Genomic DNA, 23959 nt, shown 5'->3' on the forward strand with positions numbered 1-23959 from the left:
CGTATAGGTAACCAATGTAGTTTAATTAACACCGGAGTAATGTGCTCTCTCTTCTTAGTACCGGTTAAAAGTCTAGCAGCTGAGTTCTGAACGAGTTGCAAATGGGAGAGAGAAGCCTGACTCACACCCAAATACAACACATTGCAATAATCCAAACGGGATGACACAAAGGCATGAACAACCTTCTCCATATCGTCAAAAGAAAGGATAGATTTCAATTTAGATATTGATCTAATATGGAAGAAACTATTCTTAACTACAGAATTGATTTTCCGGTCAAATTTAAGCTCAGAGTCAAAAATGACACCAAGGTTCCTCACGCTAGACAGTTTTTTCCCAGGAAACAACCCCAGGCAGTCATCATCCACACACCCCTTATTTCCAAATAAAATCATCTCGGTCTTATCCTCATTTAATTGGAGAAAGTTATTCGCAAGCCAACACTTAACTTCGGCCAGACATGCCTGAAGAGACTGAATGGCAAATTTATGCCCATGTTTCAGTGGTAAATAAATTTGAGAATCATCCGCATACAGATGATACTGAATCCCAAATTTCTCAAAAATCAAACCTAGAGGGAGCATATAAAGGGAAAATAAAATCGGTCCCAGTATAGAGCCCTGTGGAACCCCACACACAAGAGGTGCAACGGAAGAAAAATAATCCCCTAAATTGACTGAAAAAGTCCTACACAGTAGAGCGTTGGCGCTAGCAATGCCAGCAACGCCAAGGTCATGGGTTCGATTCCCAGGGAAAGCAAGAACTGACAAAATGTAAAATGTGTGTACCTTGAATTCAATGTAAGTCGCTTTGGATAAAAGTGTCTGCCAAATGCGTTAATGTAATGTAAATGTAATTTGCTCTTATCATCCGATCGTGGTTGTATCTCTCTATTAGTGTTACTCGATCTTATGTCTTCCTCTAATATGCTAAGATACATTTCACATTTCTGCTTATTATTATATTTATATAGGTTGGCCTATCTACAGGAACTGACATTTGATGTGAGGTTGGGGGTATTGCGTACAGTGTAAACCAACTCAAGTGCCGAGTTCATAATTCGGTGAATTCCCGCTCCCATTTACTTAATATATTATAGAGACGCGGATCGCGATCTGTGCACTGCTGTTTGCATTTATATATGATTCAGGTTTTGGATTTAGAATATAATATGCTTGAAATGTTGAACCCGCCATGGGGGCTGAGTGTGGATGGAGGAGCTGAACACGCAGCTCCGGATGAAGCTCAATGAAACCTCTATTGCAGGTATGATAAATAATGATGATGTATGTGGGATGATAGAGTAAGTTTCAACAAGGAAATGTAGTCAATGGTCCATTTGTGAAAGAAGGAAGAGGAAATAGTTTTAAACTTCAGACTTGTCACCCAAGGTTAATTTGCCATCCAGCACAGTAAGGTGGCGATAATGCTCCTTAGGAGTTAATCGCCATTAAACAAGAAGAAGAAGAATACACGACGGGCTCTGATTGGTGGTCAGCTTGGCCCGGTGTATTGTAAACACAGGCGTCAACATTGCCTTATCAGTTTTAGCCCGAATCTGATTTAGAGAATATTAGTGCAGAGGAATCGAGCAGAACTTGTGCACGAACAGTGGTTACAGGACGTTTCAGAAAGGTATGTTTTTTTTTGTAGATGTCTCATACGCTGTTATTTATGCTACTGTTTATGTTAAAACAGGCAAAAAAGTTCATACAATCGTTTTAACTCATAATATTACAATCCTCTAAGGGATTATTTGATCAGCTCTCTCTCTCTCTCTCTCTCTCTCTCTCTCTCTCTCTCTCTCTCTCTCTCAACAATTTGATTAAATAACAGGCATTTAAAGGGATAGTTCACTTTGAAATTAAATTTTGGTATGTTTTAGCTTACCTCAAGGGCATCCAAGATGTAGGTGTCTTTTTTTCCGCAGTAGTTTCAATTTTGATATTTTTAGGTCAAACCGTTCTTGTCTGTCAGTCCTATAATGCAGGTCGATGGTCACTGTATCAAAACACAAGCACAGAGTCCAAATTAAAACAATTCCCCATCGTCCAAATTAAACAATTCCCCATCGTAAGTACACATTGATGGCCTAAGACACGAAACGAGCGGTTTGTGTGAGAAAACGAACAGTATTTATATCGTTGTTATCTCTTGAAAACAGCGGCGTCCAAATGATCTGACGGCGCGGGCAGGTATAGATATATACATAGATGTCGCCTTGGCTACTGCAGTTCATTGGAACGAAACCGTAGCCAAGGCCACATCTATGTCTATACCCGCCCGCGCCGTCAGATCATTTGGACGTGTGCTGTGTTACAAGAGGTAAAAACGATATAAATACTGTTCATTTTCTCACACAAACCGCTCGTTTCGTGTCTTAGGCCATCAATGTGTACTTACGATGGGGAATTGTTTAATTTGGACGATGGGGAATTGTTTTAATTTGGACTCTGTGCTTGTGTTTTGATACAGTGACCATCGACCTGCATTATGACTGACAGACAAGAACGGTTTGACCTAAAAATATCAAAATTGAAACTACTGCGGAAAAAAAGACACCTACATCTTGGATGCCCTTGAGGTAAGCTAAAACATACCAAAATTTATTTTCAAAGTGAACTATCCCTTTAAGTTTTTAAATACTAAAGTGCAACTTCTACTCAATCTAAGTAGTCCTTTAAAAACACTAAGTGCAGCCACAGTGTAGACTTGAGTAATAGAGTACACCGAGAGCTCCGCGTCCGTGACAAACTTGGACTCGACAGAGCTTCACGAGTCACGACTTCACAGAGACGCAGCTCTTGTATGTACTTTATTAGACAGGTGAGTAATGTGCATAAAACTAAGCAATGTTATATAGTTCAACATGATGAATGTTAGAATATGATGATCTGTATGTTATTCTAATGTTGATATAGTTTACTGCTAGTCTCATATAGCCAACAAACTATAGAATAACATTATAACTTCAACACACTCAAATGTGTGATAGTGTAGTAGAGCAAGTGAAAGAGCGCTGCGTTCCCTCACGAGCTTCATTCGTCTGATACCTTTAAAGATACAACCTGTAGTTTTTTTTTTTGGCCGCTAGGGGTCGCTAGCCTCCTACAATAACAAAGGCGTACGATGATGACCCAAAATTTCCAGCGGAATTATGGATCTTGTCGTCAAGCCAATGGATCTAATGTTTATGGATGAGTGAATACATGATGTTTTTATCATGACTGTGGTATGAAGCAGGACGCGATTGCTAATAAGCGACAGATATCAGCGACACACGCGAGTCCCGCGGATATAGAATAAGGACATTTCATTCTACCGAACGCAAGTGCTGAATAACACTCACACATGGACATGACATACAGTGAGTCTCAAACACCATAGTTTTCTCTTTCTTATTTAAATCTCATTTTTGAAAAACACCCCTGAAAAACAGGCGAATCTCCACATAACACCGACTGTGACGCAACAGTCGGGATCATTAATATGTACGCCTCCAAAAATTTGCATATGCCAGCCCATGCTCAGTGCCAGGCGGAACTGCACAGCCGAATCATCAGAAGTTCTGAAGGGGAAGAAACAAGCGAGGATCATAGGGAAAATGGCAGATCTATCTATAATCTATCTATCTATCTATAATCGGATACCGCTACAGTTTAATTCGAAGTTGTTAGTTGCGCTGCCCATTTCACCACGGACTGTTTTTCTAACCTGGAACAATATCAAGCAGCCAGGCTTCTCTCGGCGTCTCAAACGGACGAAGGGGGCAATTTTTGGGTTATGTGAATTTCTGATGTGTAATTGTTCAAGTTCAGACAGATAATCTTTCTCTCAAAGTCGTTCAACACTGTTTATGCATCAGTAAATCGCATTGCAGTGATAAGATCTTCATTCACGCGATCAACAGGCTGTCATCTGCTCAATGGTCATCACTGCAACCTTTTATGTGATGGGAATAGATCTAAATAGGCTACTTAAAAAACTTCTCACGATTCGTTAATCCTGATAGCTGTAATAGTAAAAACGTATAAAAGCTGTAATAGTAAAAGTTTTCCAGATAGCTCTACATGTAATGCCAGATATTTCATATGCAAGCATGTCAGCCAATCACAGCAGAGGGCAACAACACTGAAGTCTTACAGCAGACACGCCCCTTCAAACAGAGCGTTCAAATCAGAGGATGAAATCAGGCTAGGAAATATGCCTTTTATTTCTAAATTATAACAAATTTTGATCTAAAAAACATACTAACATTATAAGGGCACCCCAGGAAACATTATAAAATAATAAAATAATCCATTCTAGGGCACCTTTAAGACTTTCATTCATCTTCAGAACACAAACTAAGACGTTTGATCAAATCTGAGAGCTGTCTCACTCCTCCATAGGCTTCTCTGCAATTGAAACTTGCTGGCCCACAAAGTTAGCAAACATAAGTTTATCAAGCGACGAGAATACTTTTTGTGCACAAAAATAACAACTTTATTTTACTATTTTTTTTCTGAGTGAGTTCACATAGTGTAACGGCAGAGCTTCTGGTTTGTACGTCAGAACGTACACTCATAATAAACACTGTGCAATTAATAAATAAATAAAAACATTGTACATACTGTAATTCACATTATCTTTTGTTCTTTGTCAGAAAGATTGAATAATATATATTATCCATCTTTTTAAAATGCATCAAAACAGTACACTTAAAAAAACAGATAAAAAATCTAATTAGGTGTAAGGCCACTGAGCCTGAGCATGCTTGTTGCACATAAAATATCAATGTTCATAACTGTGTAAAGAATTAATAAAAGCCTAGTTTAGCAACACACACCATGAGATGGGTTAAATAGAGAGATAAAAAAATACCCAATTTCTTTTCAAAACGGTACCAGTTTTTGTGTTCTAATAAAGAAACGAGAATCACTAATATTTATCAGTTTACCTCACCTAATGCACAGAAAAAGCTAAGATAGTGAGCTAACAGTAGCCCCGTTTACATGTAGCATTGTATTCCGATTATAACCAGTTAAAAATCCAATCAGAATGAAAATGCTCCATGTCAACATCTCAATCGGAAAATAAAAATGCTCAAACCGATTGAAAAATCAGTCAGATTGAAGGGGGTGGAATAAACCTTTTCATGAACCGATCAAACGAAAAATGACACCATGTAAACGAGCTGATCCGATTACTTTGAGTGGACGTCTTTCTGCGCATGCCTGGTTTTGCGCCAGATAATTCTGTCAGCTTACATCAGCATTAAAGACTTTTAAAATAATTTACCTCAAAACTCACTTTCATGTGTGATTGGCTTCTGTTTGTGATCCGATGTGGATTCATCACGGTATAAGGTAGAGATATTTATTCCCGATGCAAAAGATTATGCACGCTAACCATTAGGCTACCATAGTAAACATGGTAAATAACGCTGAAGAAATCAGACAAACCATAAAGGCTATCATAATCTTGTTTTTATTTTATCTGCAGTGGCCTACGTCATCTCTTTACTATCAAAAAATAAAGCAACTTTTTTTTCTAACTGAAAATATAACTCTAGAGGTGCTCCTCGTGTCGTATTTTTGGTGGCATGTAGAAATCATCATTATTTCTAAATGTGATATTATATGTCCTGTAACTAGGCTACCAAATAAACAGAAATAGACGCGACTGAATAAGTAAGTCTGTTCTCTTTCTTTTTTTTAAAAAGACCTTCCAGTAAACCACTTTATTTATGTGTGAGCAATGTGCAATTTTGACACAAATTAATTCATTATGATCAATGTATCTTTTTATTGTAAAACTGTGGTAAAACATCGATAGCCTGGTTCTACCAGACTCTCGTACATTTCATTTGTACAGAGAGTCTGGCTTCTCTCCATTGACAAGCGTTAACTTCCTTGTAGGCGGGTACTCTGTTGAAGTTTAAAACTATTGGATCTGCCCAGAGTCACTCTGGATCTGCCATAACCAATCGCTAACATTTGGTCGTGACGTATGTCAACTCAAACTAGCGCACGATCTCAACGTCATCGTTCTCAGCCACTCCCTCTGTTCGCTGATTGGTCCTACAAAAAATTGATTTCTGGAAACCTAAGAATATACAGCAGTCCCAGACGTAGTACTGAAGGAAAATGAAATTGAGCGGAAGTACGTAGGAGGGCGGAGCCAGGCTAAAACATCGATGCTTGGGATTTAAATATTCAATTAAACAACAAAAATGCCTGCAAACGGTCGCTTTTGTCGTGTTTGTTTTGCTGTTTCCAGTGATTTCTTTCTGATAGTTTTCTGATAAAACTTCCATTTTTTTGGTGAAATGATGTGTTTGTGTGACGTACTCAGAGAGGTGTGTTACGGGCGTGTTTTAGTGAAGCGCTGCAGAACTTCAGGCAGTGGAAAGAAACGCACTGGCCCGACAGTGGAAACGCGGCTTGACAGGATTGAAAACGCGGAAATAATGAGCTTCCAGACGTGTCACAAAATGATTCTGATTGAAAGTGTCAGCACATGTAAACACCAGATCGGTTTAGATAACATCCCATGTAAACAGTCAACCGGAATCCGTCAATCGGAACGATCTCAATCAGAACAGCAAAAAAGTGTGCGTGTAAACGGGGCTAGTGATTACACTGTAATTTCATGCCATTAAATATGTATGTTTGGAAACTTTTATAAAGGAATCACACACAAACAAATGCATATCTCTTTGTAGTCTCGTCTCGGTGAAGCTGTTTTATCAGCAGTCAGTTCAGTATCGTGATATCGAATCGTGACATGAGGGTATCGTTACACCTAGGGCTGTGTTGAAAAAAATCGATTCACCGATTCTGAATCGATTTTCATATTAATTTCTAAAGATCGATCCGTAACTCAGGGGATCGATTTTCCCCGTGAACTTTAACTTGCCGCGTCATTGAATTCACGCATGCACGCGAGGTGGAAGGACATTAAAACAACGTCAGTAAGGTTAAGCAAGCGGTTGCTTTGAAAACTCCAGATTGGTGCCAGATCGCAGCTTTGAGCGTTTCTGGACTCCAGAAACGCTCAAAGCTGCGATCTGGCACCATTTCGGGTTCAGAAGCAATGCAGAGAACGAGCTTGACAAAAGCAAAGGTTTTCTAAAGGTTTTGTAAGTTCAAATTTTATTTACATTCTGTGAGATGCGCGGTTGGCGGTTACAGCCGCGGACTCCGCGGATAAACCGTGGATCGGGCGGATGACGTGACGAAAAATTATATTTTAATTAAATTCGGATGGGTGGCGGGCGGTTAGCCAATCAAATAAAAAATATATGCATACATTAAGCGGATGGCGGGCGGGTGCTGTTTTGAAAATTTGTCAAAAACGTTGGTGCGGACGGGTGAGTTTTGTGATGCGGTTGAAATAATAGCTAGCCCATCCGCGCATCTCTACGTTGTCTGTTTACTGTGAAGCCAGTAACCAACAATCTGTTTACATTTGCACTGGCTTAGAACAAATGTGTTCTAAATGTTGATCATTAAAATAAAAAATAAAGGTGCATTTGCATCTGAACTCTAGCAGCTTTTTGGAAAATTCTTAATGTCATTTTTAATAATACATCAGGTTTGCGTCTAAATAATCGGTCTACTGCTGCTGATATACCTCTGCGTCCTCGGTCGTCTACACCAGTGCAAGTTTGTGAAAGCAGTTGTATCAACACTCTGGAAGGGGGATTGTTCTTTACAACCACCAATACTCCATTAATTTGCAGTTGAATGTCTATAATAATAGTATCAATATGTTGCATAACTACAGTCCTGTAATTCAGGTAACAGCTGGAAAAAAATGCTTTTTTCAAAAATCATTATCTAAATCTCGAAGATCGGATCGGATCAGATCGGATCGAATCGAATAATGATAATCGATTCAAGATCTTGAGAATCGGAATCGAATCGATTCTTGAAATTTGAATCGAAACCCAGCCCTAGTTACACCCCTATTGTTTTGTGCTTGGTATTTACACATTGATCTCGCGACGATTATGGTTAATTAATCGTGGCAGACAGATATCGTTATCGCAATTAAAATACGATTAATCGTGCAGCCCTAAGATATAGACATAAATGCTTAGATGTGTAATTTAGTATTAAAACAAACTCCGTAACTGACAACTTTGATTTTTGCAGATCAGCTCCTCTTACAGCAATCACATCATCAGTGAAGCTCCTCCCACATCAGTCACATCATCAGTGAAGCTGAAGCTCCTCCCACATTAGTCACATCATCAGTGAAGCTCCTCCCACTGTAATTATCTTAAAAATGCTGGAATATTCTCATCAGCTACAAGTGAAGACGAGCATCAGGAAGAGCTGAAATCTGCAAAGACTGAGTTTATTAAAGAGGACAGTGAGAACATGAGTGATCCAGAACCCTGCAGAATGAAACACACTGAAGATCCTGAAGAACAAAGAGGTTGGTGTTCATATTCTTCATTCATTCATGATGCTGATGAACTATTAAAAAACGCAGAATACAGTTTTTTTTGTCGTTTTTTGCCATCCCCATGTGAATGGGGATCGAATTGACAACGGTGTCGTCTACGCGGAAAACTCAAAGGGAAAAACTTCTCAGTTTTAAGCATATCGTTGTCGTGTACCCTTAAATTAAATAGTACTAATAGAATAAGGAGGATATTCTTCTTAGCCAGGAGAATAATCTTTCTTAAGAGTTTATAAAATATTGTCATTTCGGTGGACAAAAAATTCTACTACAGTTAATTCTGAAAGCTAAACTAAATAAATAAATGTGTAATATATATATATATATATATATATATATATATATATATTAGGGGTGTAACGATACGCGTATTCGTATCGAACCGTTCGGTACGAGGCTTTCGGTTCGGTTTTCGGTACGCATTACGTACCGAACGGTTCGTTGGACCATTTTTTCTGCCGACCAAAATTTCGTTATTTCAAATGAAGGCGCGTCGCGGGTGGGGCGGCCACAATATCAACTAGCAAATGCAATGTAAGGAACTAAACTGAGCTACTCTTATTGTGTTTGTGTGGACCGTTTATCAGTTTTGACCTGTGAAGCGGGACTCGCGAGCCCTATACGCGAGCCTGATCAAGCAACACCACACAGCGCTAAGAGATCCAGACCAGTAAAGAAAGCATTTGAATTTCAAATGCTTTTTGAATTCGCCACTGAAGTAATAACAAATGTTGGCCCATATTGATAGGATAACATCTTGCAGTTGATGGAGACTTGTGGGATGCACATCCAGGGCACGAAGCTCCCGTTCCACCACATCCCAAATATGCTCTATTGGGTTGAGATCTGGTGACTGTGGGGGCCATTTTAGTACAGTGAACTCATTGTCATGTTCAAGAAACCAATTTTAAATGATTCAAGCTTTGTGACATGGTGGATTATCCTGCTGGAAGTAGCCATCAGAGGATGGGTACATGGTGGTCATGAAGGGATGGACATGGTCAGAAACAATGTTTAGGTAGGCCGTGGCATTTAAACGATGCCCAATTGGCACTAAGGGGCCTAAAGTGTGCCAAGAAAACATCCCCCACACCATTACACCACCACCACCAGCCTGCACAGTGGTAACAAGGCATGATGGATCCATGTTCTCATTCTGTTTACGCCAAATTCTGACTCTACCATCTGAATGTCTCAACAGAAATCGAGACTCATCAGACCAGGCAACATTTGTCCAGTCTTCAACTGTCCAATTTTGGTGAGCTCGTGCAAATTGTAGCCTCTTTTTCCTATTTGTAGTGGAGATGAGTGGTACCTGGTGGGGTCTTCTGCTGTTGTAGCCCATCCGCCTCAAGGTTGTGCGTGTTGTGGCTTCACAAATGCTTTGCTGCATACCTCGGTTGTAACGAGTGGTTATTTCAGTCAAAGTTGCTCTTCTATCAGCTTGAATCAGTTGGCCCATTCTCCTCTGACCTCTAGCATCAACAAGGCATTTTCGCCCACAGGACTGCCGCATACTGGATGTTTTTCCCTTTTCACACCATTCTTTGTAAACCCTAGAAATGGTTGTGCGTGAAAATCCCAGTAACTGAGCAGATTGTGAAATACTCAGACCGGCCCGTCTGGCACCAACAACCATGCCACACTCAAAATTGCTTAAATCACCTTTCTTTCCCATTCTGACATTCAGTTTGGAGTTCAGGAGATTGTCTTGACCAGGACCACACCCCTAAATGCATTGAAGCAACTGCCATGTGATTGGTTGATTAGATAATTGCATTAATGAGAAATTGAACAGGTGTTCCTAATAATCCTTTAGGTGAGTGTATACAGTGAGGAAAATAAGTATTTGAACACCCTGCTATTTTGCAAGTTCTCCCACTTAGAAATCATGGAGGGGTCTGAAATTGTCATCGTAGGTGCATGTCCACTGTGAGAGACATAATCTAAAAAAAAAATCCAGAAATCACAATGTATGATTTTTTAACTATTTACTTGTATGATACAGCTGCAAATAAGTATTTGAACACCTGAGAAAATCAATGTTAATATTTGGTACAGTAGCCTTTGTTTGCAATTACAGAGGTCAAACATTTCCTGTAGTTTTTCACCAGGTTTGCACACACTGCAGGAGGGATTTTGGCCCACTCCTCCACACAGATCTTCTCTAGATCAGTCAGGTTTCTGGGCTGTCGCTGAGAAACACGGAGTTTGAGCTCCCTCCAAAGATTCTCTATTGGGTTTAGGTCTGGTGACTGGCTAGGCCACGCCAGAACCTTGATATGCTTCTTACAGAGCCACTCCTTGGTGATCCTGGCTGTGTGCTTCGGGTCCACATGATGACCACATGACTTTCTCCCATGACTCCTCTGGATCATCCAAATGGTCATTGGCAAACTTAAGACAGGCCTTGACATGTGCTTGTTTAAGCAGGGGAACCTTCCATGCCATGCATGATTTCAAACCATGACGTCTTAGTGTATTACCAACAGTAACCTTGGAAACGGTGGTCCCAGCTCTTTTCAGGTCATTGACCAGCTCCTCCCGTGTAGTTCTGGGCTGATTTCTCACCTTTCTTAGGATCATTGAGACCCCACGAGGTGAGATCTTGCATGGAGCCCCAGTCCGAGGGAGATTGACAGTCATGTTTAGCTTCTTCCATTTTCTAATGATTGCTCCAACAGTGGACCTTTTTTCACCAAGCTGCTTGGCAATTTCCCCGTAGCCCTTTCCAGCCTTGTGGAGGTGTACAATTTTGTCTCTAGTGTCTTTGGACAGCTCTTTGGTCTTGGCCATGTTAGTAGTTGGATTATTACTGATTGTATGGGGTGGACAGGTGTCTTTATGCAGCTAACGACCTCAAACAGGTGCATCTAATTTAGGATGGAGTGGAGGTGGACATTTAAAGGCAGACTAACATGTCTTGAGGGTCAGAATTCTAGCTGATAGACAGGTGTTCAAATACTTATTTGCAGCTGTATCATACAAATAAATAGTTAAAAAATCATACATTGTGATATATATATTATACATACGCACACATACATACTCAAATATAACTTGTCATAATTATTTATTTTCCTCTTTGAGCTAATTTGCTGGCATTGTGCCTCACACACACACAAACCACTCAAACCTTCCATAAAAGGTTATGGTGCGCTGTGAGAAACACACTTTCCTTGATGATGTGCTTGCAGTGTGTGTTCTTCCCTTCTGGTCACACATTTTTTAGGCTGAAACATTTTTTATCACATACAGCAAACATATCCTCACTATCCGCTAGCTGCCTGTCCCCTGAACACACTGTAAAAAAATGCGGTCTCTGTAGACTGTCCAGGCTCTACAAACTGCAACAAAAACAAACTGGGCCAACCTGCACCACAAATCATAACAAACAGTGTTCTAGCCAATAACCGACAATAATTATTTGGGCTTGTGGGGTTAGTGCGCGTGCACATGAAGGGGGTGTGGGGAGTGGAGGACAGAGAAGCATGAAGAGGGAAGTTAGCTAGAAGAGAGATGTCCTAGACAACGACTAACTTTAGAATTATATTCTCTTGAATTCTGATATGGCCGAAACACGACCAAAGAGACGACGTTCTGATGAATAAATAACAAAGAAGAGGGAAAAGGAGAAGGAACGCGCAAAGTCCAGAATTTACATCGGAAAAACCTGTTTCAGGAAGCACGGAAGGGCGGGGGAGGGAACGGGATGATGATATGGAGGGAAGGTTGATCTGGCCTCCTTTTTGTTTGACACATCAACAGGAAGTGACATCACCCAACATCACTTAGAACACCTTTAAACCTGCTGTTTATGATGTCATCTGTTATAATAAACAAAAGTTCAGCTGGGAAAAAAAACAGTTCTTGAATTGAAAACGTTATGGCACTGTTGTATATGTTTAATGTGTTTATTACATTAGATAATTGTGTCATTGATCAAATATTTTTAATAGTTCTCTTGACAGAAACATGGGATTTGTGCCTATAATGTTTTCAAAGTAATAATTGGAAGATCTATGTTCCTCATTCATGGAGATTTTCAGGAACATGCATCATTTATTTATTAAAACTCATCAAACTTATGCTAGTATTTTAGGGCTCAGTTTATGTCCTTTGACTTTATAATCATTTCTCTCTTTGAATGTGGATGTTGTCACATGTTGGTTGAAGCAGGGAAGAATGCAGGATCTTAATTGCAGCAATATTTATTTAAACAAACTCTAATACTCGCAAACTAGATAAAAAGAAACATGAACAGAACAATTAAACATATTGCAGCGACAACAGACAAGGAACAGACTGATACACATTTCTTAAATACACAGAACAGAAGACTGGAAAGCGAGACACACCTGGGTGTCACAGGCAAACATGACATGAACACAAACTTTGAACGTGACAGATGTACTGGAAATGCAATTAAACTTTATTTTCTTTCATTTCAGACCTGATTGAAGAGAGCGAGGAGAGTGAAGAACTGAGTGAAGTGAAGGAGGAGAGTGAAGAACTGAGTGAAGTGGAGGAGGAGAGTGAAGAACTGAGTGAAGTGAAGGAGGAGAGTGAAGAACTGAGTGAAGTGGAGGAGGAGAGTGAAGAACTGAGTGAAGTGGAGGAGAGTGAAGAACTGGGTGAAGTGAAGGAGGAGAGTGAAGAACTGAGTGAAGTGGAGGAGAAGAGAGAAGAACTGAGTGAAGTGGAGGAGGAGAGTGAAGAACTGAGTGAAGTGGAGGAGAAGAGAGAAGAACTGAGTGAAGTGGAGGAGGAGAGTGAAGAACTGAGTGAAGTGAAGGAGGAGAGTGAAGAACTGAGTGAAGTGAAGGAGGAGAGTGAAGAACTGAGTGAAGTGAAGGAGGAGAGTGAAGAACTGAGTGAAGTGAAGGAGGAGAGTGAAGAACTGAGTGAAGTGAAGGAGAAGAGTGAAGAACTGAGTGAAGTGAAGGAGGAGAGAGAAGAACTGAGTGAAGTGGAGGAGGAACATCATGTCAAACCTGGAGAAAAACCTTTGAGTCGCTCAAAGACTAAAGGCACATTTTTAAAGAAAAGAAAAGACAAAAAATCTACAACCTGCACTCAGTGTGGAAAGGGTTACACAACCAGGGGCGTAGAATTTAGTAGGGACGCTAGGGACGTGTCCCTACCAATATTCAGTGACACTGATTTGTCCCTATCAATAATTTCGATCAAAACTTAAAATATATGTATATATAACCACTGTTGTCCGGTTGTGTCTTGTGGTTTTTATGTATTAGGCTTATTTTATTTAATCAGGAAACATCTTATTTAGATTAAAATCTCTTACAAGAGCGTTCTGAGAAAAATGCGCAATTCATGGTACACAAACGGTTAATATATCTGAGTCCCGCCTGCTTAACACACGTCGCTAAACTGATTGGCTTTGTTTTTTCTATCTAACTTGTGAGAGGCTCTGGTGTGAAGCGGTAAATAATGCTCCTCCGAAGGAAACATAGATTCTCCCAACATAGGGAGAAATCAACAGTTCTGTGCACAAAAATGCGGGACAAATCAGTTTTGTATTACAATCGCGGGATAAGTGGCGAACAATCGTTAGTTTGACAATCGTTAGAGAGAGAGAGAGATTGTGTATGCTTAAGTGTGTGTGTGTAACACTACATTATAGGGACAAAATGTCACCACAAAGATGGCAATATCCAAAATACTTGTCCTTGTGGGGCCAAAATTTATTTATTTTTGGAAAACAGCTGAAAATGTAAAAATGCAGAAAGTTTTCTGTGATAGGCAGGGTTAGTGTAGGGGGATATAATATAGGCTACCGTTTGTACAGTATAAAATCATTATGTCTGTAAAAAGTCCCCATAAAATATAAAAACACAACATTGCTTGGTCTTGTTGAAATGAGAGGAATGTTTGATGAAGTTGAAACTCTTGTCATCCCAGTCTCATCAGCTGAAGCTGAAAGAAGTTTCAGTGCTCTTAGGACACTGAAAACATGACTCAGAACAATGGCACAAGTATTGCTGTGTGTCATGTCCAACAGGACAAACTGGACATTTGATGTGAAACAAATATGCCAACAGTTAATTTCTGTAAGTTCACCTTTAAATGAAAATTCTGTCATCATTTACTCTCCCCCAAGTTGTTTCAAACCTGTATGCATTTCTTTCTTCTGCTGAACACAAAAGAAGATATTTTGAAGAATGTTGGTAACCAGTATTGAGTTTTTTTTTTTCTACTATGGAAGTCAATGGGGTCCATCAACTGTCTGGTCACCGACATTCTTCAAAATATCTTCTTTTGTGTTCAGAAGAATAAAGAAATTTATACAGGTTTAAAACAACTTGAGGGAGAATAAATGATGACAGAATGTTCATTTTTGGGTGAAATGTCCCTTTAATGACAGATTCAGGGGATGTCCCTGTCCCCACCAATTTCAAAATCAAACCTACGCCCTTGTACACAACCAAACGTAATCATGAGATTCACATAAGAATCCACACTGGTGTGAAGCCATATACATGTGATCAATGCAGCAAAACATTTATTTGCGCATCAAACCTGAAGAGACACCTGAAAGTTCATACGAAGGAGAAGCCGCATTCATGTTCTGTGTGTGGAAAGAGTTTTTCACTGCAGCAAACTTTACAAACACATCAGAAAACACACACTGGTGTGAGAGAGTACATGTGCTTTGAGTGTGAGAAGACTTTTATTACAGCAAGCAATTTAAAACAGCACCAGAGAATTCACACTGGAGAAAAACCTTACAAGTGTTCACACTGTGACAAGAGATTCAGTCGATCAACACATCTGAAAACACATGAGAGGATCCACACTGGAGAAAATCCTCATACGTGTGATCAATGTGGAAAGAGTTTCACATACAAGCGCAGTCTGGAGATTCACGTGAGAGTTCACACGGGAGAAAAGCCATTTACATGTGATCAATGTGGAAAGGGTTTCACAACCAAACAAAATCATGAGCTTCACATGAGGATCCACACTGGAGAGAAGCCGTTCGCATGTGATCAGTGCAGCAAAACATTTATTTGCGCATCAAACCTGAAGAGACACCTGACAGTTCATACAAAGGAGAAGCTGCATTCATGTTCTGTGTGTGGAAAGAGTTTTTCACTGCTGCAATATTTACATAAACATCAGAAAACTCACACTGGTGTGAGAGAGTACATGTGCTTTGAGTGTGAGAAGACTTTTACTACAGCACCATGTTTAAAACTGCACGAGAGAATTCACACTGGAGAAAAACCTTACAAGTGTTCACACTGTGACAAGAGATTTAGTCAGACAGAACATCTGAAAACACATAAGAGGATCCACACTGGAGAAAAACCTTTCAAGTGTTCACACTGTGACAAGAGATTCGGTCGTTCATCATCTCTGAAAAAACATGAGAGGATCCACACTGGAGAGAAGCCGCAAACGTGTGATCAGTGCGGGAAGAGTTTCGCTATTAAAAGTCACCTCAAGATACACATGAAGATCCATGCAGTGGAGAAACCACATCACTACAGTCTGAGATCACAGTAAGAAGGTCATCTTTATGTGCTGAGCAATAAAATCTCTCCGGTTTAAGTTAGTCAGTCAAATCTCTCCTCTCCACCTATAGCTGGCGCTGTTTCACTGTGGCTGCTTTTGAGTCATCCAGGTTGTGAATGAGGCCGACACCTGATGTTATTGTAAAGCGATTGGTACAGTACTAGTAAATAGTAGTGCTATATAAATGGCTCATTCATTCATTAGTTTCTTAACAGCCACGATGAGCAACGGACATTTTGTTGTTTGATTGGTTTCTATTAACTCGTGTTCAACCCAACATGAATGTGTGATATAAAAAATCTGATTTTGACATGTGATTTGTCTGTTCAAAGCAATGCAAAATCACTCTCTGACAGTAGGTGGCGCTCATGTTAAAACAAGCAGAAATAAAGCAATATACATAGCAGCGCTCTGCAGCTTTCTCTTTCTGGTATTACTTATTATGGTGAAGATAAAACGTCAAACAGTATTTTCATGTTTTCTAACAGCAGTTCATGTTTTTATATTTGCTCTGGTACTTTTCAAGAATACAGAGATGAGAAGCTTCCAGATTCTTCCTCTGCTAATGTTAGAAAGGCGTTGGAAATTATGGGATTGCTTACAGATTACATGTCAAGCATGCGCCATCTAGAGTTTTATGACCAAACTAGTTATTTATAACACAAATCATCTTCATGATATTAAAATAGATCATAATCGTGCACAGCAGTGTTGACCAGATATGATGGAATATGAGGATTGAAATGACTATTGAACTCATCAGTGATCTTGACTTTGGGTTTCACTTTACATTTAAATCTCATTTGAAATCTCACTTGATTTAATGTTTCTTTTAGACCTGATGAATATGAACAAGAAAGGAAAAACAGAAGCCAAAAAAACTGTCTCCTGCCCTCAGTGTTAAAAACGCTTCACGTGTAAATCAAGTCTGAAGATTCATGTGAGAGTTCACACTGAGAAGAAGAAGAGGCTCAGGCTTTCATTCTGAAATCACATCTGCTTTTCAGTCTGAAGAAAGATTATTTAACTGTGATCAGTGCGGTAAACAGTTGCAATGGGCTTCAGTCCTGAAGAAACACCTGAAGATTCACACAAAGGAGAAAATTAATTTGTTATGCAGACACAATGACTGAAACAGAACTCAAACTGAATGAGTTAAAGAACATTTCTAAATCCCAGCATGATAATTGGATAATAATTGTAAAATTAAGTGATGATTGAGTATTAGTGATAAACACCTGCTGTTAACCAGTGTTGGGCAGTAACGCGTTACTGTAACTCAGTTACTTTTGACAGTAACTAATACTGTAACGCATTACTTTTTAAATAAATTAACTCCGTTACCGTTACCATATGGTGCGTTGTCCGTTACTTTTTAAAATGAATTATGTGCGGTAGACCGGCAGTCATGGCGAGTCAAGGCGAGAGCAAGGCGAACAAAAGCGAGGCGAACGCCGCGAGCGCCCTTGAAAGTGCGCGAGAGAGACCGTTGGAGAGCGCGCTCGGAAGTGCGCGAGAGAGACCGATGTGTTGGAGAGCGCGCTCGAAAGTGCGCGAGAGAGACCGATGTGTCCGAGAGAGACCGGTGTGTATGTTGGAGAGCGCGCTCGGAAGTGCGCGAGAGAGACCGAATGTGTTCGAGCATAATATAGTTTGTTTATAAATAAATTACACACTTCAGCATTTGAATAATATCTGTAGCATATTGGTATCATCTGCAATGTTTTAATTAGTTTACATATGAAACAAAACTCCAAAATAACCTGCAGAGAACGTTCCCAGAACACATCTGACCGGTTGTGAACACGTGCGGCAAACACGACTAGAATATGGCTTAAATAACCTCTGATGGTGAAGTTCTCTGTAGGTTATAGAAATACCCCCCCCCCCCCCCCCCCCAAAAAAAAATTATATTTTATTATTATTGTTTATTTTGGTACATTGTTCAGTATTATATTGAGAGCACATTTTGTTAAACTGCTTACTTTCGTGAGGAAGAAAATACTTCAAGTAGGCTAGTTGTAAAGGTGTGTGAGTTTTATCATTTTAATTTGCACTACAAAGAGTGTATGTGTATGTATATTTTTTATTACTGTTTATTTATTTTTGGTACATTTCTTAAGAAGCATCATTTATTTTTAGACTTATTTCTTGGCCAGTTGTTGACTGTGCAATAAATATTAAAAGTTCTAAACCTTCTATTGTTTTGTTGTTCCATAGTAAAGATTTAATATTTAAGGTAATAGGGGTGTCTCACAATGTCCCACACCAAATTAACATTAAAATAGTGTGAATTAGTGTACAATATTTTATAATAATAATAATTTATTCTATTTAGTGTCCATTTAATTCATTTAACTTTTTTTTTAAGTAACGCAATAGTTACTTTCCCTGGTAATTAGTTACTTTTGTAATGATGTAACTCAGTTACTAACTCAGTTACATTTTGTGAGAAGTAACTAGTAACTATAACTAATTACATTAGTAACTTGCCCAACACTGCTGTTAACAAGCAGAATACAACACAAGAACTACAACTGACTTCCAGCCACAGCCTTAGATAAAATCAACTGAAGATAAAAGACATTAAATATATGAAGATCTCAGCAGAGGATGATTAAACAACTCCACAAACAGCATTACCAGCTTCACTTATTACTAACCAGTTTGACTTAACTATTTCTCTCAGACATCTATTAAGTTCTTTAGAGAATCAACAGAGGTTTAGAAGTTGATGATTTATTGAGTTTCGTTTAAGATCGCCATGCTGGAGATCAGTGTTTGCTTTAGTTGGGCTCTTGACCCTTATCTCTGGCTGCGGTTACCTGTGTTCTTACAACGCACATTTGTTATGGCACAAAAATCAACAGAAAATGTGATCAGATGTTGATGGTTAAGTGTTTATGATGACAATCATCATTTCGTGACCCGACTCACTGAACTCATTCATAGTCTATTCTCTGAATAAACAGGCGACATGCTATTAGTTTTCTTCAAAACTGATTCTATAGCATAAGTCCCAGCAGTATTGTGACAATCAGATAAAATGAAGGATTTTACAACCAGTGTGTGCACAAACCGTTTTCATCTATGGCATTACTAAGACTAACACAGATATCAATAATCAGCATATGAATCTCAACAACGGTGACCATTAAAAAATGCATGCTGGTTACTAGTATAATACAAAATGTATCCATGGCTCCCAGCATGCAGTGCGACATGAATTACTTTTTAATGGTCACCATTGTTGAGATTCATATGCTGATTATTGATATCTGTGTAAGTCTTAGTAATGCTATAGATGCCACTCAAAGTGTATGTGTCGGCCATAGCGGCTTTCGTTACGCCAGCTTCTGGTCAGTCACTGGGGCAAAACGACTTAATAGTCCGCTTCCTACGAGGAGCACGGAGGCTAAATCCTCCTCGACCCCCCTCGGTTCCCATATGGGACCTTTCTACGGTCATATTGTGTCGAGGCTTCGAATCAATCCGACACCCGTCTCAACGGTGACACCTAGTGGTCACTTGCAGGTGCTGATCTGAAACAACCTTGAGAGCCATTAAACAAATGTTTTTTTTATTTTTATTATTGTATTTTTCTAATATGTGAAGCTTGTAGCCTATAGGCTCCTCACTGTGCATAATGTTGTTGTTTTTTACAGATAATTTCTCCAGCCTTTGAAAAAATCCTCTCACAAGGGACACTTGTTGCTGGCATGCAAAGCTATTTTCTAGCTAGGATGATGTATTGTTGCAGTAGGCTAGCTGCCGATCACAATACACACATCTCACTTTATTTGGGGTTTCTAAACGGAAATGCTCCCACACCACAGATGTACAGCATCTCTTCTGGGGAGCCTCCATTTTATCTATCTATCCAAATCTATATCTATGTATCTATCTATATGAATCTATGTATCTAGATATGTATCTATAATCTATCTATGTATTTATATCTATCTATTCATCTAGCTGTCTATATATATCTATGTATCTATTAATGTGTCACTGTATACTCTGTCTGTAGCCTATCAGTCAATGTGTTGTGTAAATTTAAATGTAAGCCTAAATTGCCTATAACTAATCAAATCGCACTGTCAATATATCACCAAAAATCCGCTATCTCAAAATCAAACTCCTCTCACAAAAACCCACGAGGTCAATATGCGTTGATTTCACTGTTATACAGATGTGCGATTGTGTGGTCTGTTCCCGACCGTGTCAATCAAACGCTGATTCGGCGGACCACACCTGATGAAACACTAGTGAAACACTTCGAGGCTTCGTTTGGCCATAGTCACGTGACATGGGTGTTTTGAATCACGCTTCGGATCAGTGTTTCGACACATCTGCGCTTCGGGATCTCGCAAAGCTTCGGAACGACTGTTTCGCGTCAGCCATCCCTAGCTGTGGTCCCGCCTCCTCCTTTGAGGAGTCACAGGAAATGGTGAGTAGACAGCATGGTGTAACTGTTTGCAATGGTGGGAATAAATACAAGTTTGAAATAATAAATGACAAAAATCCATAACTAAAACTTGTCTCTGTGTGGTCAATGAGAAAAAACAAAGGGAAACTATAATAGACATAATGTTGTGATGACCGCTGATATGTGCACCTATCTGCAATCAACTGAAACAGCATATCTTAAACTTATTATAAATGAATGTTATAGAATAATGAACCTAAGGGACTGCACAGTCAAAAGAAACACAAAATCATAAATGACAAATATAAAGAAACATAAGTCCATCATCATGACTTTGCGTAAACATACACGCCACTTTCAAGTCAAGTGGCGTGTTATCTATACGCATTTTGAGCTATCCGCGTGTACCCTGTGGTGGTAATCATCGCATGGTCCGGTAAATAACATTAGGCCTATGACAAATTTTATAGGACGTAATGGGTTACAGTGATGTGTGATTAACATTTCAGCACTTCAGCGCGCCTTTACTTGCGTGTCTATGTTAAGTGCATTTTTGAGAAACGCGGGGCTGAAGGCTGTGCATAATGCCGTTTACGTTCGGGTCCAGTCGGATTCTAAAGGAAATGGCGTCAGGTCGGACTCGGGTCTAATTTTATCGGGTCTGTGTCGGGTCGGGTTTTTCTTTAAAAAAAAATAATTATGCACGTCGGGTTCGGGTAAGTAGTTATTCGGGTCGATTCGGGTCGAGTACAGTTTTTAGGACCCGAGAAGACCTCTACTGTACAGTAAAGCATTCAAGAATAGCAGCATGTTATGTGTCTGTGGTTACAAAGTGTCATTTGGAGTCTCCAAGTGGCCTTTTTTTGGGAAGCGCTAGACATAAACTTAGATAAACGTGTAAATCAGTGGTTCTCAACTCCAGTCCTCGGGACCCGCTGCTCTGCACATTTTGTATGTCTCCCTTATTTAACACACCTGAATCAGATCATCAGCTCATTAGGAGAGACTCCATGAACTGAACTGAGTGTGTCAGATAAGAGAGACATACAAAATGTGCAGAGCAGCGGGTCCCGAGGACTGGAGTTGAGAACCGCTGGTGTAAAACACTCACTATCTAGTGAGCTTGATAAGGCTTCATGCTGTGATCCCACTGTCTCCCAGCTATAGATATCTGCAGGTAAAAGGTTAAGCTCTTGTTTAGCTAAAAAAAAGAAAAAAAAGGATATCTCTACTAATGATGCTTAAAGTTAGCATTAAATGAAAATTCGTGTTTCTAAATGAATGCTATTTATCTTATTGTGAATATTTCATACATCCGTAAAGAATAGAATATAATAGAATAGAATAGAGCAGAATAAAGTAGGATATAAAATAATAGAATAGAATAGAGTAGAATAAAGTAGGATAGAATAGAATAGAGCAGAATAAATTAGGATATAAAAGAATAGAATAGAATAGAGTAGAATAAAGTAGGATAGAATAGAATAGTCTTTATTGTCATTATACACAGGTGCAATAAAACTCTAATTTACCAGTGTTAAATGAACACTGCTCAGTGTTTCTATGAGTCCAGAAATAAAGTAAATCTGGTTAGTAATAAGTGTGTCACGGAGTCACCAGATCCGCTCGCTCCGCTCACTCGTTCCCTCTCCCCGGAAGTCTGATTCACCGCTCCTGCACGTCATCACCGACTCACACTATAAAGAGACACTTCCCTAGTGATGGCAAAATGAGGCTTCCTGAACCACTGAGACCTCGCAGCCCATTGCTTCACTCAAAGGGTCATTACTCGAAGCTTCATTCAGCATTGCTCACTAGTGACACCTAGCGACTGTGCAAAGAAACAGCAGACAAATAAATCAATACTGAACCAATGACCTGAACAGACATTTGTCCATTGCCTGGGGATAAAATAAAATATGTTTAAGTAAATAAAATTTACTTGTGCAGAGACAACTGTCACACACAGTTCATTAATTATTCATAAATTGTTTGGATAGTGACAGTAAGTGCATTGAACTGTTACTAGTTTTAGTGCAGTGTTGTGCTTATGTGACTGGGGATATAGAGGAGCAAACTGCAACACTGCAGGTTAGGGTGGGTGAAGGAAGGATTACAAATTATTTTTATTGAGGAACAGAATTGTTTCAAGTGTGTTGGGGTTTAGACGATTCCTCTTCTCAGACAAAACCTCTCCAGCCTTGGAAAAGATCCTTTCTCATGGAACAGAGGATGCAGGGGAACATAAAAACGCCAGTGCCAGCTGATATAAATGAGGAGACTGATGCTTATGTTGAGCCCAATATACTAGTGGATCCTCAGATCTTGTGAGATTCACTTCTGATAAATATCGGTCCACTTCTACAGTAGCATCTGCTGTTGCACTTGAGCTCCTTCTACTGTGATCAACCGTGCTGTCCAGCAGAGGCCAAAGGTCACCTAATAATAAAGGTACAAAGTTAAAAAATGTTAAATTTTTGATAATCAAATGATAAATGTTAAATCTGCATATTTGTTAAATATTTAGTTTCACCCGAAACATTTAGATTCAACATTTAGATTTAGATTTAACATTTAGATTTAGATTTAACATTTAGATTTAACATTTAGATTTAATATTTAGATTTAACATTAAGATTTAGATTTAGATTTAACATTTAGATTAAGATTTAATATTTAGATTCAACATTTAGATTTAGATTTAACATTTAGATTTAGATTTAACATTTAGATTTAACATTTAGATTTAATATTTAGATTTAACATTAAGATTTAGATTTAACATTTAGATTAAGATTTAATATTTAGATTCAACATTTAGATTTAATATTTAGATTTAACATTAAGATTTAGATTTAACATTTAGATTAAGATTTAATATTTAGATTCAACATTTAGATTTAACATTTAGATTTAGATTTAATATTTAGATTTAACATTAAGATTTAGATTTAACATAAAGATTTAGATTTAACATAAAGATTTAGATTTAATATTTAGATTCAACATTTAGATTTAGATTCAACATTTAGATTTAGATTTAATATTTAGATTCAACATTTAGATTTAGATTTAATATTTAGATTCAACATTTAGATTTAGATTTAACATTTAGATTTAACATTTAGATTTAATATTTAGATTTAACATTTAGATTAAGATTTAACATTTAGATTAAGATTTAATATTTAGATTAAACATTTAGATTTAGATTTAACATTTAGATTTAACATTTAGATTTTATATTTAGATTTAACATTAAGATTTAGATTTAACATTTAGATTAAGATTTAATATTTAGATTCAACATTTAGATTTAGATTTAACATTTAGATTTAATATTTAATATTTAGATTTAACATTTAGATTTAATATTTAGATTTAACATTTAGATTTAGATTTAATATTTAGATTTAACATTAAGATTTAGATTTAACATAAAGATTTAGATTTAATATTTAGATTCAACATTTAGATTTAGATTCAACATTTAGATTTAGATTTAATATTTAGATTCAACATTTACATTTAGATTTA

General features: G+C 38.4%; 1 protein-coding gene across 1 annotated transcript; it reads left to right on the forward strand.

Moving 5' to 3' along the window:
- Positions 1–1480: 1480 nt before the first annotated feature.
- Positions 1481–16093, forward strand: LOC307165889 (uncharacterized protein; the record flags this gene model as incomplete). Its single annotated transcript, XM_079883952.1, has 5 exons — positions 1481–1635; positions 8142–8427; positions 12906–13546; positions 14893–15549; positions 16064–16093. The coding sequence occupies exons 2-5, from the start codon at positions 8370–8372 to the stop codon at positions 16091–16093; spliced, it is 1386 nt and encodes a 461-aa protein (XP_079740078.1). The 5' UTR covers positions 1481–1635; positions 8142–8369.
- Between the last annotated feature and the right edge of the window lie 7866 nt (positions 16094–23959).

Source organism: Squalius cephalus, assembly GCF_949319135.1.
Source record: "Squalius cephalus genome assembly, chromosome: 1".
NCBI classification, from domain to species: domain Eukaryota; kingdom Metazoa; phylum Chordata; class Actinopteri; order Cypriniformes; family Leuciscidae; genus Squalius; species Squalius cephalus.